This window comes from Salvelinus alpinus, chromosome 17 (genome assembly GCF_045679555.1).
Source record: "Salvelinus alpinus chromosome 17, SLU_Salpinus.1, whole genome shotgun sequence".
In the NCBI taxonomy this organism is placed as follows: domain Eukaryota; kingdom Metazoa; phylum Chordata; class Actinopteri; order Salmoniformes; family Salmonidae; genus Salvelinus; species Salvelinus alpinus.
The window spans coordinates 27,985,621-28,004,091 of record NC_092102.1 but is presented as its reverse complement, the minus strand read 5'-3'; the positions used below and the strand labels follow the sequence as shown (position 1 = coordinate 28,004,091).

Below are 18,471 nucleotides of genomic sequence, written 5' to 3'. Positions count from 1 at the left end.
ATGAACTCAGGGGCCTCTCTCATTCCTCCCTTTCTCCCTCATTGTCAAATCCATCTAAACTCCTTAAGAAGGGACAACAGACTCCATGTTGATGAGAGGCCCTGTGAATTACTTAGGAGTGTTTGCTAAACATACATGCTTTTTAAAAATGTTGGTACCATAGGGAACTGGTAGGCTACCTATTTCAATTGTTTGTTAGGCCTATTAACATTACAATTATCATGTACATCATGTGGTCAATTAAAAAGTCTGTTTATTACTATAAGGCAGTAATTCACATTTAGATTTATCTGGATTAAGTTGTCTTTTCTGATTACCCATTTTGTACAGATTTGATAAAAAAAAAATTCAATATAGTTTAGTTTTGAAATGCAAATAAAAACAGGACAGAAAGAGCGTCTCACGTTGGTCTTGCTAGAGGGGAAAAAACGGCCAGTTCTACAGTTTCACTCTGACTGGCACTGAGGTAGTTAATTAACTGTGACACGGTTGGCTTGAGAGGAGCAAGAATGGGACAAGCGGCTTGAACACTAGAGCTCAGAGAGCGGTGGAGGAAGAACAAACGCATAGAGCCTAACACCTGCCAGACTATTTTACTATTTTAAGTGTTAATATTTCCTGGATTTGTCTATGCCTGGATTTGTCATTCCGGAGTTTTCAGAGGGCGATGACTTAAATGAAAACGTGAGAGATTTCTAAAGCATCACGTAATTTCCATGCATGTAATTTGAGGAAAAGTGCTCTCTTTGCATGAAGCAAACTTTTTGACAACTTGCGAAACCTTACCAAGCAGTGGGTCTACGTGAAGCAGTATTACACGTTTACATTGCCTACGGTGATACACATGTTCTACTATTAGTTTGGAGGCAGATTTCAAACGTTATCATTTTCGGAAGGCTAAACAACGCCACAGAATGTGACATCTACTGTCTATCGACGACGCCGACTGAGCATACCTGCATTGCAAGTGAGTTTGTTATTCATTTCTGTTTAGAGCACCTTTTGTCACGGGTAAAGTCCCATTCTTGTCTGCAAAACTAGGCTAGTTACTTTTCTTTCAACCCCATTGTAGTCCATATTGGCCTTTGACATCTTCAGTCGCAGTTAGAGCATAGGCTACGCTATACTTATAAAGCTTATAACTCATCAAATCTTCATACGTCAGAAATAATTTGTAAATCATACAATAGAAATGTTGTTATAAAAAAGGTGTAAACCTACGTGTACTGCTTTGACAAATGTGGCAAAACCCTTCCATCCTTATAGCATGCATATGCCGCTTATGAATGACATGAAGCATCTATAAAAACCATTATAAAAAGGTTATAAAGGCTTTACTAAGCTTTCAAAGATGGGGTTCAACCTTAGGTTTTGCCCCATCAGCCTCGCTCAACATGATCAAATTATGGCAAATGATACCACATGCTCTGACGTTTCCTCAGTCCCCACATTTTCAAATATGCCAACTTTCCTGATGATGGGGCGTTTATTATGTTCTCTATCATCTCATTTTAGCTTTACTGATCTGACTGATAATTCTGGTAGTGAACTAGGCTATGAATTGACTCCCCACATGGCAGGTACACATCCACCTGAGTGATGTTATTTTCATTAAACAAACTCATGAGCAAACTTTTTGAGGACCAGAGATGAGGTTTCAAAATGCACATTATATGTTCCCCTCTTAGTGGGCCTATGTATAATTCATACTCTGCCTCCCTGGCAGAAGTGCTTATGAATAATGCATTTTAAGTTAAAAGCACAACACTTTTTGTGACATAGGCTATCTGCCCATACTCAAATAATGTCAGAACATATTATTATCCTCTTAGCTAGACTATTATTAGTATAGGGCCCCGTCTGATAGTGCTGTTTATGTTGTGTTTAATCTAAGAGATAAATAGGGGCTTTGTTCAGTGTAGGCCTACTAGTTCTTCACAAGTTGTGTGGTCCTGTGACCTGTGGTCATGCTGCAAATTGTTCCCTACCTACACACTATCCCCTATGACACTGGTAAGTCTACACCAGTACCTTATGAACAAATGACATAAAGCTGAAAAAACACCAGCAGGGACACTGTAATTTCTGACAAGGAAATAAAAAAATAAAAACATCTATATGAATTTACAGCAACAACAAAAAATCCGCTACATTTTCTAAGTTGCTCCTTCTATTTTAGTTTGTCAAACAGTGTTCTAGCTTTGTGCTAGGTGTGAGGGCCTCGACAAATACATGAGGAAAAACATGAAAAAGCTCTCAGTGGTTTTCGCCCTTTACAGCCACGGTTGGACATCTATCATTTTAGTGAAATCATGTAATAGTTTTGCATTTTAAATGTGTTGCGGAAAAGGGGGGGAAATAAAGTAATGATAGCTTTAATTGCTCACACGTGCAATCCATGGAAAATGTATCTGAATGGTTAAAATGCAGATTATGGCCCTTAAATATTTACGTTGTAGCTACCGCTACAAACATACCATTAATAACACGGTAACCATATTAACACCGTGCACTTTCATATTGCCATGGTTGTTTCACAAATACATTTCCCTCTCATATTCGACATTTGACAATGCAGCAAATGTTAATGTCTCGTTTTAGTAGTACTAGTCAGACATTAGCTTCAAATGCAGCTATAGACAGCTCCTATCAATTCTGAATGTCTATGAGACCTCATTATGTTGTCTTGACAGGTGCTTTAACACTGCACATGTCATAATGCTGGCAGTTGTTAGTTTTTGCCCCTATTTGTGGAATTAACTTGATATTTTTATCACATTGTCGCTTCCAATTTGAATCATTGTGTAAATGAATCATTGTGAATATTCCATTCTATTTCTCAACATCCCGTGTACAAGTTGGATTCTGCATTATTCGTGCATTTTCTTTGCCCTCAGAAAGTTGTAAATATGCTAAGGTTAGGTAAATGCTTGAAAGTCAGATTTGAAAGTTTGAAAACATGAAAGAAATCATATGTTAGGTGTATTGGAATATAGAATGAATTATGGAATTGAGTTTGAAGTGAACAGATTATGGGAGTGCAAAGGGGTATTAAATAGATTGAGTGTACGATTATGAAATGTCTCTCTGCAGCTTTTAAATTGCATTATTTTCAGAACCAGAATTTAAAATAATCCATATCTTTATGGTCATTAATGTCTCTTGTTAATATGCACTTCTATGAACGTTTTCCTCTTATCTGAACAGCAAACTTTTACTTTTGTTTAGCATGTCTCTCTGTATAGTCTATACTCCAATCTCTCATGTTGAGCCTTGCTTGACTCAAAGCCATTCTGTTTCCTAAAACTTTTTCTCCCCTTCTGTTTGAAATAGAAACAGGCTTTGTGTAGGTTCTCATACTCCAGTGTAGGTTCATTTTATTTAGCAAAACCACCTATCCAACTTTGACTTATCGTTGAGTCCTGGCACAGTCGCCTGGCAATGGTTGGTTGAGACATTGTGAGCAACAATTTTCATTGCTACTATGTTTATGGCCCCTAAGTCATGTTTGTCCAACTGCAAAATATCTCTATTTTTATTTGACAGTTTTACCTTTTACCTTTAACTTTTATCTTACTGTTTATCTTAGCTCTTCAAAATATATTGCCATAACATCTCCAAGAATCCCTGCAGATTAGATAGACAGGTGAGAGTGTAAGGAGAAAGAAAGAGAAAAGCAATCTGTCTGACATTTTGCAATAAAATATATTTTGACTTGTGTAATTTACTGTCGCACCTGATGTATATTTGTGGCATTATGCTTTTAATTATGCTAGGCTACCTGACACCCCGGCAGGTTAGAATGTTGGGCCAGTAAACGAAAGGTTGCTAGATCAAATCCCTGACCTGACAAGGTAAAAATCTGTCGTTCTTCCCCTGAACAAGGCAGTTAACCCACTGTTCCTAGGCTGTCATTGTAAATAAGAATTTGTTCTTAACTGACTTGCCTAGTTAAAGAAAGGTAAAATATATATATATTTTGAAACATTTCAGTTTAGGGGGAATCTCAGCATTTACAAACTTTATTGCAGGGGTAAACAATTGGTAGGTTTACTGGGACATATTTATCCCTACTTTGCAAACCTTGGCAAAACGATTTGTTTCATTTTTGTACTGTGTGTAAATAATTTTGTGTTGCGTGTATGAAGGTGCTATACTAAGGAAGTTGTTATTAAAGTTAGTAACACTTTACATAAAGTAGAGAGGTATAATGCTGTATTACTTGTTATAACCACGTATAAGCCTTTATAATGTCTTATTATAAGAAGGACTCTATAAAATCTGCGATGCGGAGAATGTGGATGGAATCACCGAATCCATACATTAAAACGGAATTCGACACTAATCAAAAATGTATTGAACTTAGTAGGAAATAAACTAAATGTATTGAAAATGTGTTAATTTGGCCAAGTTTATCATAAAGCATGAACCGAATGCATCAGTGATTCGTATTTCCTGCAACTTTCTGTAAGAGGCAACGATAATTCCCTCTCTATGTGTATGTGCGGTGGGTGCGAGTCTACCCCTTTGTGCAGCCGTTAGCGATGATGCTAATGAAAGTCTTCTGGTAGATGGAAAAGCTTTCTCAAAAACCTTCTAAATTAAATGTTAACTACAAAGTAGCCTATGCTTACATGGCAGAATGATATCATGATTATCCAGTGGGTATTTGTTTCGCAAACTCTACCATCACATGTGTGCTACAAAAACACAGCTAAACAACAGCCTCTTGCTAGGTGCACACTGGAATTAAAGGGTAACTACACCCAAAAATCAACATTTAAAAAGAAAATTCCCAGACCTCAAAAGTGGTCTCCTGATGTAGTTTAAGCATTGTTGTCGACTTAGAAGGTGTAATTTTGAGAGCGAAAACCTGAAGGAAAAAAACGGGAAAACGGGAACTTGGAAAAACTAAACGGTGAAACTGGAACACAGGGAAAACAAAACAAAATCAAGCAAAAAATAAAACAGATTTTATAAGGCCCTATACATGTATGATGCTTATAATATGCCTCTCTATGTAGCAGATATACAACTAAGTACATTAATTGAAGGTAGACTCAATGATATGACATAGATGCAGAAAGTAAACAGCATAGGCTCAACTTCTCCGCTGTTTTGGTGCCCTGGCTACCACGCTGTGAACAGTGTGAAGCAAACCCATGCACATGCGCAGATACTGTGTGTGACTGTGTGAGAGCGAAGTCTTGCATCTCGCTCATCTCAATATCTGTGGTGCTGCTCTTGGCAACATCACTTCGCTGAGTCTACCTTTAAATGTTCCATCTTGACGTTTGATGTAGGGTAACAACTGGAGGTGATCCACAGTGCATCAGAAGCCAACCACAAAGCTGGTGTCATGTAGATATATGTTCAGATATGGACCTGGCTATGGTTCGTCATCACTTTCCCTGACACTCTCCCTGCCTTAAATTTGTCATCAAGGATTTGGGGCATTCAAGCAGTTGCCAGGCTCCAACTCACCACAAATACAACCGGTCTCTTGAGACGGTTGTCATGACAGCCTCAGTGAGTTTTGCTGGGGTCAAATGAGGGCCAGCCTGGGCCCTAGAGGTTAAGAGGAGGGGGAAGGGGGGAAGAGAGTGATTGTTGGGGATACCAGTGAGTGTGGCAGACTTAAAATATATAGGCCCGCTACTGTTGGTGCCATATTTAATTTTATGAGCAGTACCATGGTTAAATAATTTCTCAAATGTTTTTGTCGTTTTTGTCCTGGGGTTTCTTTTTCCCCCAATTATTTTGTGACTAAACACAATACCCTAGATGTACTAGGCTGTATGATACAGGAAGAAAATTGCAGAACCTGGCATGTTCTTTGCATTACTCCGGACAGCACTCTTTTTGAATCCTTGAATTTTACCTCACCACATCAAAGACAACGTGGCACTCCATGAAAAAGACAAGTAGCTCTCAGGTGAGCAAGGGGCAGAGTTCTCTTTTATTATCAATGTCAGCCCCACTGACAGTCAGAGAAAGTATCAGACTGATCATATACTATTTATACCATATATATATTGTATACTGCCAGCCACACAGCACTTGTGCCTGTCACCAGGACTTCAAAAGCAGAAGCACCTGACTTGACTTTAGAATGTTATCCCCCTCCCTCTCCCCTCCCTACCATCCTTCCTAAATCTGGTGCCACTTTTACAGGGAAAGGCACAATACAGGGGGCGTCAATGACAGCAGGCAAGGGGAGCTAATCCATGCAGCTGTCAGCCCGCGGGTTATTAAGCCTCCATTCTGAAGATTCTTGGCCTCCTGCCAGAGGTAGAGACAGTCTTTTTCAGACAGGCATGGAGTATAGGCATGGAGGGCCTGGTGCTAGGCCTCTGTATCCACTGTACTCGAACTGAAGTAAATTCTTGGAACCCAATGCACCATTCTTCAAGCCTTTTACTGAGTGAAGATGTAGCCAGCGACTGTGTAAATCTAGAGAGCCATTCATCATGTCTGGTGTCGCTGGGCCTCACTTTGATTGGCTCACTTTTCACTGGTCTCTTGGCCCGTAGACTCAAGCTCTTGTGGACTTGGATACTATGTACTGTTGTTTTAGAGTTCAGTGTTACATTTTCTATGTTCTGATTTTAATAAAGAATGTTCAATTAAACATAGGATTCTGGATGTGCCTTGACTGTACTTGACTTTAATGTGTGTGAAATCTATATCTAAACACTGCAACCTTTCTGAAGGTCTGTTAAACCAGGATTTGGGTCTGGCAAAAACAAACATGCATGTAAAAGAATAAAGAAATAAAATGATGTTCTGTCATAAGCCAATCCAATGCTGGAAAACAGCTGTAGGATATAAATAGTAGTGCAAGAAGTTTTAGTAATTGCAAAGGAATCCAGTGTTTATTGTGTAAATCAAAAGAGTAAGCCCATTTGAAACAGGTGTTGGAATGTGACAGGAGGGTGTCCATAGATCGCCCTCTCTTTTTTTGCAAAATAGCTCTCTAATGCTCCCTCGCTCATTTTGTACCATTACAGCACACATGACCTCCACTTTGAGGGAATGAGTTTTGGGGGGCTGGATTACTGACAGAGACAGGAAAGGGAGGAACTGTGGACTGCATAAATGTGGGGTGACGCAAATGCTCCCCTTTTGTGCTATCACATAAGGGGGAGGGCAGGGGGCATCCATGTGTTGTCCCCTTGCCCTCACTGTCCTTCAAGATTCAGGGAAACAGCAATGTTTGCCAACATTGTTTGAGACTATCTTTGGAGCTCTTCCGATTTTTAGTTGACACAAACAAAAGCAGATGCAAATGTATCTTCTAAATGTCTTTTTTGTTGTTGCTGCCAGTAGTCTTGTAGCCAGACACCGTAATCTTGTGGATATCATTTTATCAAAGAGTGGGCTTGGGCACAGTGGAACAAGTATATGCTAGCTAACACATATAGCTCTGGTTACACCTGAATGACAGGTGACATTTCAAGGACTATGACTTAGCTAGCTAGCTAGTATGTTCAGTCATCGTTTTTCTAATGTAGCATTTTTGAAAACTTCAATTGTGTTGACGCCAGCAGCTACCATGCTTTTTGTTGTAGTTGAAAATATAGGCAACTCATTCCTTAAATTCACTGAGTTTGCCAAGTGTGACACTTTCCTTGTGAAATAGTCTAGAAATTAAGGCTATGCTGCCAGTACCACTTTGAAGGAAACTGGATCCTTTCAAATGTTTGTAGTTATTTCTTCTCGAAAAGTAACAAATTAGTTTCAAATTGAAGTTCAGTCAGTCCTTCTCTCACCCACTACTTGTCCTGAGTATTGTGCTTGCTGACAGGCCTATTGTGGAGCTACAGGAGACATGGTCATGGTCATGGAAGTGTAGTACTTCAAAGAGGAGCAGATAAGACAGCGGGAGCTTAACAGCCTTTGAAGGGATGTGCTGAATCCAGTATTTAGACGCGCAGGAGCTTAACGGTCAACTCCAAAGTTCACCACTTGGCCTGGATTACATATTGGACCCTAGACCTGTGTGGAGGGAGCCTGGTTACAGCTGCTACTGGAGAGGAGCCACCGGACAGTCCATAGGATAGCAGCACTTTCCTCTCCTCAAACACACAATTGGGTTCTAGAACACTGGGCTCTTGATTTAGGCAATGAAGTCATAACACATGGAGCCAAAAGTGACAAAAGAGACATCAGATTAACAGGAGACACTCCCTACAAACATAATACGCTATGTATGCTTTGGATGCATGGTGCCATGGTTCACCAAACAGACTGTTCTTGTGACGCGTCAGAAATAGGAATCATGATTGATTAAAAGTCTCAGGACTACGGCACAGGTGCATCCGCAAGTGGAGTGGAGGCATTGACAGTCTGTGAATGAAATATTTCTGCTGTGAGTCGGAGGCCCTCTGACTGGCCAAGCATTTGTCCCCTGAGCGAGGATGAAACATGCTGTACCCTCCACAGAATTAAATAGGTGTTGACACGTGCTGATACTGAAACAGACCAAGAGAGAACAGGCAGGGAGGCACAGGTCTATCACTCCACACAGTAATGTTGTACGGTTCCTGATAGGTGATACAGCATTGTATTAGAAAAAGTTTCACAGGGGTATTTGTTTGACTTTCATTATCCTATGATCTATATGGCATGTGCTGTTGCCATTCCAGAGATAGAGAGAGAACGAGACAGACAAAAAGACAGAGAGAGAAACCCACCTGGTGTTGGGTAGATGGCGCTAACAGCAAGGGTTGGGCTTAGGTAAATAATGATTAGGTTTTCGGCAGACGATGTGGAAACATTACCCCCATTGACCCGCGCTGGCGGTCTCCGTCCCTCCTGGGGCCGCCCTCCAAGCCTGTCGCAGCTTTCTTTCCAAGAGGCCGTGCTAATGAGCTCTCACGTTGACAGCCCTGTCCCCGATCGGCGCGTGTGGAGAGGTGCTGCATGGGGACGACCACTCGGACCAACATCAGGGACTAATTGTTGGCCAAGCTAGCGGGCCCAGTCATAGAGATAAAACACTCGTTTTGTTTAGCTAGTTTTATCTCTATGGTCCCTGTACTGTTGGAGATGCAGTATGCATGGTGATATACACAAGCCCCTCGTGGGCACCTTTTTCCTTTTCCCCTGTGACCATGTGCCCTAGAAAACCATATGCAATCTGTCACTTCAACCAGCTCCTAATCTGCACTTCAAATCTGCAGGAAGGATTCAAACAGCCTTATGACCCACACATTTTATGCCTTTATATTTTTCCGTCCATATCCACAGCTTTCCAGCCAGGAAAGTGCCTTAAGGAAAAAATAACCTCCATAAACCTATCGGTTATACGAAACAAATAAAACCAAGATCAGGAGGATTAGTATGAATGTTGGCTTTTGGAAATGTATCACCATCCTTTATGGACACTAAACCCTCAAAGTCCTGGGTAAACTTCTGCCCTCTTTAGTCTTTGTTTGTATACGAGTGCATTCTGGGTCAAATTACAGTTTGTATACTTAGTGCATTCTGGGTAAAATTACAGTTTGTATACTTAGTGGATTCTGGGTCAAATTACAGTTGCCCAGATGTAGAATGATGAGAGTATGCACAATCAGGGAGCAGGCTGCAAATTATAAACTCAAGTACAGTACTCTATTATCTCTGGTTATACCAAAGTGAAGGCCATTGATTAAAAAGAAAATGCTTGAGACAAATAGAAATCAATTTGATATGACTTATTCAATACATTCATGCCTCAAGGGAAGCCATGTATGTTGGCGAATTCCTGTGCCGTTGCAACATCCATTTACTGTGTAACTGTTAGTGATTAATGTAATCATTATACAGTATGCTAAGATCGAGGATTAGCCCTCAAGTATCGCCTGTCTCTGTTTTTTTATGGGACAATAATGGTGTGAAAAGTTGTATCAGCTGTCGCAGGTTTTCAGGCCCCAACATGTTTTCTCTAGGGTGCAGCACACAGCTCTTTCTGCACTACTTTAATGACTCTGATTGCATCGTGAGATGTGGACAGACAGTAGTGTGTGAGATAGATGTTGACATGTTTTCAGGAGCCATGGCCACCCTTCTGTCAGCTTAAACCTATGACAGGTTGGATTACGGGATCCAGGATTTTGTTGCAACGCCAACATGGCGGGTTCACTTAATCAACTTTGAAGAAACACATTTTATTTTTTACATTTATAAGACACATTTTTGGGACTGAAATGGAGTCTCAGACAAAATAAACATGTAAAACTTTGCTTGAAAAGTCTGTACTAGCTTGTTTAATTTCATTCCTCTTTCATTGAGTTCCATATGAGGGATCCTTTGATGCATTCCTTTGTTTGTCTCATTCTGTGGATCTGTGCATTCCTTATCGCAATTGTGGTTTGCATTGATAGGACCACCCCTATCTAGACTTCTAATGTGAACTGTTAGTCATTTGGAACTAACTCCAGAATACAGCTGTGAACCTCACATTATTTCCATGGACTTTTCACCACTGGTCATTGCATTGCCTATGAAGCAACCACATCTGACCACACAGGAGCATCTATGACATCATAAGCAGAGCTTGTGCTCGATTGTCCATTATGATGTTCCCTGTGTCTAGAAATGACTGTTCTGTTGAAAATGTTTCACCCATCTTTGCTCCATGACATACTCCTTCTGCTATCCAGTCACTTGAAAGACTGAATGCCCTTTGCAAGCCACTGCAGGCAATTTTGCTGGTTTCACGGAAACTACATTTATATTTGAGGAGAATTTCACTACGCTACAACCCAAAACTGAGGTTTAGCTAGCTTCTCGTTGTTTGTCTTCAAGCTTACACTTGGCAGAGGAATTGAAGCAGTGGAAAGGAACTTGATGGCTTTTTGTTGTTTATCTACTGTGGACACAGGTCCAAAATCATGACTCAAACGTGAAAATCCTACCTTTTTCATGTGATTTGTTCTGCTCTCCAACATGTTTTGTGTCCATTCCCTCTCTCACCCCACTCTATTGCTTTCTCTCTCTCTCTCTTTTTTATTTCCTCCTCCCATCCCCCCTGTTATGTGGCATGGATACGCTTGTACAGTCTGGCACATCTCATTTATGCACTAGTCCTCAGGTCGAATAGATCAGTTGTAAAACATGCAGAACCAGAAATAGCTAATTGCAAATTGTACAGTAAGAAACAATGTTTCATGAATATGCTTGAACCAGGTTGGACTTTAGAGAGAGTGAACACACTCAAGTACTTAGTACCCTGCTCTTCTTTTCCTCTGAGGTTCTAGTAGCAACCATATTTTTTGTGCATTCTTCATAAGGAGTTGTTTCTTTCCTACCCTGCGACCATGTATCTGACCATCCAGATCTCCTCTTATCTTCAGCAGTTCAACCTATTTGAGAGTATGGTCTGTTTGCATTGGCGAGGCCCATACTTCTGTCTCCACTCTCCAATGTGCAGGTGGAACTTCCTCTTAGACCAAGGCTCTCTCTGGGATGATAATAACATGCTCTCAGTCACCTGTGGCTCGTGATTAGAGGCTAACATGCTATATGCAGACTCAGACTCCTCCTCAACACCCTGTCATGCGAGCTCATAGGGATGATTTATGTAATGCTTTGCTGACTTTTAAAAAAGGCCACAATTCTTAGGATATATACTGTATATATATATATACACTATTGTTCAAAAGTTTGGGGTCACTTAGAAATGTCCTTGTTTTTGAAAGAAAAGCAAATGTTTTGTCCTTTAAAATAACATCAAAATGATCAGAAATATAGTGTTGTCACGCCTTGACCTTAGAGATCCTTTTAAATCTCTATTTGGTTAGGTCAGGGTGTGACTAGGGTGGGCAACCTATGTTTTCTATTTCTTTGTTGGCCGGGTATGGTTCCCAATCAGAGGCAGCTGTCTATCGTTGTCTCTGATTGGGGATCATACTTAGGCAGCCTTTTTCCACCTGTGGTTTGTGGGATATTGTTTTTGGTACTGTGCTGTTTATCCCTACTAGACGTTACCTTTCGTTTTGTATTTGTTGTTTTTTTGGTGTTCATTTAATAAATTAAAATGTACGCCTACCACGCTGCACCTTGGTTCGATCCTTCCATCGACGAACGTAACAGAAGATCCCACCACAAATGGACCAAGCAGCGTGGCCAGGCGGAGCAGACATCCTGGACATGGGAGGATATCTTGGACGGTAAGGGATCCTGGACGTGGGAGGAGATCCAGGCCGGAAAGGATCGCCTTCCATGGGAGCAGACGGAGGCAGCGAGGGAGGAACAACGACGACACCGGGGTTCGCGACCACGACGGAAGCCCGAGAGGCAGCCCCCAAAAAATGTTTTGGGGGGGCACACGGGGTGGTTGGCGGAGCCAGGGTTTGAACCAGAGCGAACTCCCCGTACTCACCGTGGGGAACGTGTGACCGGGCAGGCACCATGTTTTGCGGTGATACGCACTGTGTCTCCAGTGCGCATCCACAGCCCGGTGCGTGCTGTGCCAGCTCCCCGCACTTGCCGTGCTAAAGTGGGCATCTGTCCAGGACGCGTTGTGCCAGCTCTACGCTCCAGACCTCCAGTGCGCCTCCACGGCCCAGTATATCCTGCGCCGGCCATACGTACTGTGTCTTCAGTGCGCCTTCACAGCCCAGTGCGTCCTGTGCCAGCTCCCTACACTTGCCATGCGAAGGTGGTCCTTTGTCCAGGACGAGTTGTGCCAGCTCTACGCTCCAGACCTCCAGTGCGCCTCCACGGTCCAGTATATCCTGTGCCAGCTCCATGCATCCGGCCTCCAGTGCGTGTCTCCAGCCTGGTATGTCCTGTGCCTGCTCCACGCACAAAGCCTCCAGTGATGATCCATGGCCCGGAGCCTCCAGTGATGATCCATGGCCCGGAGCATCCAGTGATGATCCATAGCCCGGAGCCTCCAGTATCACCGCCTGGTACGGCAACTGCTCCGCCCACAACCGTAAGGCACTCCAGAGGGTAGTGAGGTCTGCACAACGCATCACCGGGGGCAAACTACCTGCCCTCCAGGACACCTACACCACCCGATGTCACAGGAAGGCCATAAAGATCATCAAGGACAACAACCACCCGAGCCACTGCCTGTTCACCCCGCTATCATCCAGAAGGCGAGGTCAGTACAGGTGCATCAAAGCAGGGACCGAGAGACTGAAAAACAGCTTCTATCTCAAGGCCATCAGACTGTTAAACAGCCACCACTAACATTTAGTGGCGGCTGCCAACATACTGACTCAACTCCAGCCACTTTAATAATGGGAATTGATGGAAATTATGTAAAAATGTATCACTAGCCACTTTAAACAATGCCACTTAATATAATGTTTACATACACTACATTACTCATCTCATATGTATATGTATATACTGTACTCTATATCATCTACTGCATCTTGCCATCTTTATGTAATACATGTATCACTAGCCACTTTAAACTATGCCACTTTATGTTTACATACCCTACATTACTCATCTCATATGTATAGACTGTACTCTATACCATCTACTGCATCTTGCCTATGCCGTTCTGTACCATCACTCATTCATATATCTTTATGTACATATTCTTTATCCCTTTACACTTACGTGTATAAGGTAGTAGTTGTGGAATTGTTAGGTTAGATTACTTGTTGATTATTACTGCATCGTCGGAACTAGAAGCACAAGCATTTCGCTACACTCGCATTAACATCTGCTAACCATGTGTATGTGACAAATAACATTTTATTTTATTTGGATTTGATTTGATCCATGGCCCGAAGCATCCAGTGATGATCCATGGCCCGGAGCCTCCAGTGACGATCCATGGCCCGGAGCCTCCAGTGACGATCCATGGCCCGGAGCCTCCAGTGACGATCCATGGCCCAGAGCCTCCAGTGACGATCCATGGCCCGGAGCCTCCAGATACGATCCAAGGTCGGCGGTCGGCAGTCCAGAGCCTCCAGCGACGGTTGGCAGTCCAGAGCCTCCAGCGCCGGTTGGCAGTCCAGAGCCTCCAGCGACGGTCGGCGGTCCAGAGCCTCCAGCGACAGTCTGCGGTCCGGAGTCTCCAGCGGGGGTTCCCAGTCCGGAGCCTTCTGCGACGATCTACGGTCCGGAGTCCCCGGCGACAATCTACAGTACGGAGTTCCCGGCGACAATCTACGGTCCGGAGTCCCCGGCGACGATCTACGGTCCGGAGTCCCCGGCGACGATCCACGGTTCGATTCCTCCGGCGATGATTTACGGTCCGTAGCTTCCGGCGACGATCCCCGCACCAGAGGCGCCACCGAAACTGGTACAACGCTGTGTACTACTCCCTTCACAGAACAGCACAATCTGTCTCTAAACAGAATAGAAAGAGGAGTGGGAGGCCCTGGTGCACGACTGAGCAAGAGGACAAGTACATTAGAGTGTCTAGTTTGAGAAACAGGCGCCTCACAAGTCCTCAACTGGCAGCTTCATTAAATAGTATCCACAAAACACCAGCCTCAACAGTGTAGAGGTGACTCCGGGATGCTGGCCTTCTAGGCAGAGTTGCAAAGAAAAAGCCATATCTCAGACTGGCCAATAAAAATAAAATATTAAGATGGGCAAAAGAACACATACCCTGGACAGAGGAACTCTGCCTAGAATACCAGCATCCCGGAGTCGCCTCTTCACTGTTGACGTTGAGACTGGTGTTTTGCGGGTACTATTTAATGAAGCTGCCAGTTGAGGACTTGTGAGGCGTCTGTTTCTCAAACTAGACACTCTAATGTACTTGTCCTCTTGCCCAGTCGTGCACCGGGGCCTCCGGTGGCTCTGAAGCGAGAGAAAATGAACTCTGAATGAAAAGTTGCCTGACATATGTAGCCTGACTACAATATTTTAGCTTGATACTTAAATAAATGCTGCGGTCATTTTGGCATGTTTATCTGCCAAGAATACCCAGTGTAGTGTGCCAAGACTGCTGCTAACTGACAAAGAATTGGTAGCTAGCTAATTACCCACAAAGAATTTGTGGCTATCGTTGGCCTACCACCTTTCATATCAACATTAGTTTTAGGTCGTTTGTTACATGTAAAACTAGCTGGCTAGCTACGCTGAACAACAAATATAAACGCAAGAAGTGTTGGTCCCATGTTTCATGAGCTGAAATAAAACATCCCAGAAATGTTCAATACTCACAAAATGCGAATTCTCTCAAATTTTATCAACAAATTTATTTACATCCCTGTTAGTGAGGATTTTCTCCTTTGAGAAAATAACCCATACACCTGACAGGTGTGGCATAGAAGCTGATAGAAGCTGATTAAGAAACAGATTAAATAGCATGATCATTACACAGGTGCACCTTGTGCTGGGGACAATAAAAGGCTACTCTAAAATGTGCAGTTTTGTCACAACACAATGCCACAGATGTCTCAAGTTATGAGGGCGTGTGCAATTGGCATGCTGACTGCAGGAATGTCTACCAGAGCTTTGCCATAGATTTGAATGTTAATTTCTCTACCATAAGCTGCCCTCCAACGTCGCTTTAAAGAATTTGGCAGTACGTCCAACCGGCCTCACAACCGCAGACCACGTGTAACGATGCCAGCCCAGGACTTCCCCACCCGGCTTCTTCACCTGTGGACTGAGGAGTATTTCTGTCTGTAAAAAAAGCTATTTTGTGGGGGAAACTAATTCTGAATGGCTGCACCCCTGCCCAGTCATGTGAAATCCATAGATTAGGGCTTAATTAATTTATTTCAATTGACTGATTTCCTTTAATGAACTGTAACTCAGTTAAATCTTTGAAATTGTTGAATGTTGCGTTTATATTTTTGTTCAGTATAGATTAATACGATTCACATATAGCTGATAATTATGAAGTTACAAGCTTGCTTTTTTATGTAGATATCTTGTTTTGTCTTTATTGGTCAAAGGTAAGTAGCATGGGAGTGGGCAGTGCTTCTCAAATGTACATTTTTATGTGTTCTCCACAATCTCGTCCTCACAAGACCGTACTCAAGAGAACGTCCTCGGAGAATGAACTCGGAGCATGAGAGTGTGGAGCACAGTAGTATGCAGATTGAGAAACATCCAATGTGTCATGTTCAAAGGCAGCCTAATGTCCTGATACCCTCCGGGGCCATACAGAAGCAACAGACTGTGGAGAATGTTGCTGAGCAAGTCAAGCAGAGGCCCCACTGCTCTCATATTCAGCATAACAGCAAGCATATAATGGATCCTATTATTATGAGTTAATTAAACAGTATTATGATATTGTAAGACTTGGTGCTCAACTCAGTCAAACTAGCAGTGAGGTGATTACGCACTAGCTCTTTTTCCCATGGTGGAATAAAATTATGGTTTTGGTACTGTAAAAAAATACTACTGTACTACTACTGCATTACAACCACTACTACTGCTGCTACTACTACTACTACTGCTACTACTACTACTACTTCTACTACTGCTGCTGCTGCTGCTGCTGCTGCTGCTGCTGCTGCTGCTGCTGCTGCTGCTGCTGCTGCTACTGCTACTGCTGCTGCTGCTGCTGCTGCTGCTACTACTACTACTACTGCTACTATTACTGTGGTAATGGTGTTGGATAAGTATGGATGTAAGCATGTTGACAGAGAAAAGCAATATTCTCATTTAGGGCTGTGATGATACCAGTATTGCAATATTTTTTCCATGGCAAAAATGAAAACACGAAGCAGACGAAACTCTTTGGTCCTTTAAAAATCTGCTGTATGTAAAATATTGTGTGCTATAATGTGACTCTGGATGACAACATAATGATGTTTGTTTCCAACGAACAGCTAAAAGCAGTAAGTAGCCGTGTTGTGTAAGCGATCGCCCTACTGGGTGACTACAAACGGTGTCTGTTTGCGTCAATTCAACATGTAGAATCGTCGTGACATGTTGTCTGATATTCTGGTCAGAGGCGATAGGACAGCCACACGCTCCTTTTAACCCTTCTTCTTTGTGGTGTGTCTGAGCTTAGGCAAAGGTGTTTATGTTCCAGTTATGATAACCCGTCATTAACCTTGGGTATATGTGTGGAAAATACAGTACAGCACCCACACCCTAACTTAAACAGACCTGATTTACATTAGATTCCGAAGCTTAGTGAGTAAGTGAGTGTGATCCTTATTGGCGGTTCTCTTGCTTTTAGACAGTCTCTTACTAAAGGAGTTTAAGATTTAAAGCAAGACATTGTGACTGGGATTTGTATTAGCTGCCAGGATTTGGCTGCAGTGTTTAAGAACTTTCAGTCTCGGAGTGCATACTTTCCTAATCTCCTTTGGAGTGTGTCACTCCCGGGAAGTCCTTGTTGCCCCACTCTCACACAGTCTTTTTTACTCCACCACTGTCCCAGTGACAGGGGAAGGGCACACAGGTCAAATAGAGATGGTCACTTTGTGCTGCTCCATGGCTATCTGAGACCCAAGCTATTTCACAATAACCCAGTCATAGGAACGGGAACAAGACATTGCCCCAAACTGAATCATGTGAACTAGGTTGTGTTCTCTGTCTATGGCTTCTCTGTCTTGTTGTCATTGATTGTTATCCGATTTATCTGGTTATCCCTGTTATAAAGAAGCCTCTGAATGTGGATGACTTGATGAGGCTTCCTACAAAGTCATACAATTCAATGATTCTTTAATTGACAATTTCTCAATATGTTAAATAGGATAGTTTTCTTAGTGTCAGCTTCCCAGACACAGTATTAGGCCTTGTCCTAACTAAAAAAACATCTCTATTGAAAGTGCTTCTCTATTGAAACATCTCTATTGAAAGACTAGGTTTAATCTGTGTCAGGCAAACTGGCACCTAATATTTACTAGTACCCAAAGTTTCTGCATCAGTTTGTAGTTGATTGTGCGCACTCTTTTGTTGTCCTGTTATTGATAGTGTTCTTGAAATGGGAATTTCTAGCGATTGACATGCTAATGATATCTCTCAGTAATGAGGTATGTTTATTCTTAACTCTGGTTCTGACAAAGAAAGCTTAGATGCTCACTGACCTGCAAACAGATTATTACAAGGGTCAGAGTGATTTCAGTTTCAGAAGACTGGAAGCTAATTAAATACGTATCATCTGCTTTTTAACTTCTCAAATCTACACTTTTCTGTGCAAGGGATGTTGCATTGGATGTGGAACTCTCTAAATGTCTGCAAATTATATGATGGTTTTAAGTGACATTCAGTTAATCTGTAATGCTTTTCCCTTTCCCCTTTGTAGGACTCCAAAGGTTAACGCTGCCGTCATTGCTATGGAGACCACCCAAGCCCTCTTCTTTCTCCTGAGTTTATGTGTCTACAGTTGCCATGCCGACGCTCGGACTGCTCCCAGAGTGCATTTGTCTTACAAAGGTGAGCCTTACTTATTTTCAGTGAGTGTTCACTTGACAGATATTGTTTGGGATATTCTTAGTGGGAAGATTTACCATCGCTTTAGTGAAATTCAGTGTAATTGAAATAGATAGCTCTTTAAACTTCAAAACAGCCACATCTTTTCTTCAAAGTAAAACAGAT

General features: G+C 42.4%; 1 protein-coding gene across 1 annotated transcript in view; it reads left to right on the top strand.

The window, feature by feature from the left end:
- Nucleotides 1-523: 523 nt before the first annotated feature.
- LOC139542651 (semaphorin-3F-like) overlaps nucleotides 524-18,471 on the top strand; it is a 49,328-nt gene continuing 31,380 nt past the window's right edge. Inside the window, exons 1-2 of the mRNA XM_071348338.1 lie at nucleotides 524-967; nucleotides 18,179-18,309. Coding sequence (XP_071204439.1) covers nucleotides 18,210-18,309 — 100 coding nt within the window. The 5' untranslated portion in view covers nucleotides 524-967; nucleotides 18,179-18,209. The remainder of the gene's footprint in view (nucleotides 968-18,178; nucleotides 18,310-18,471) is intronic.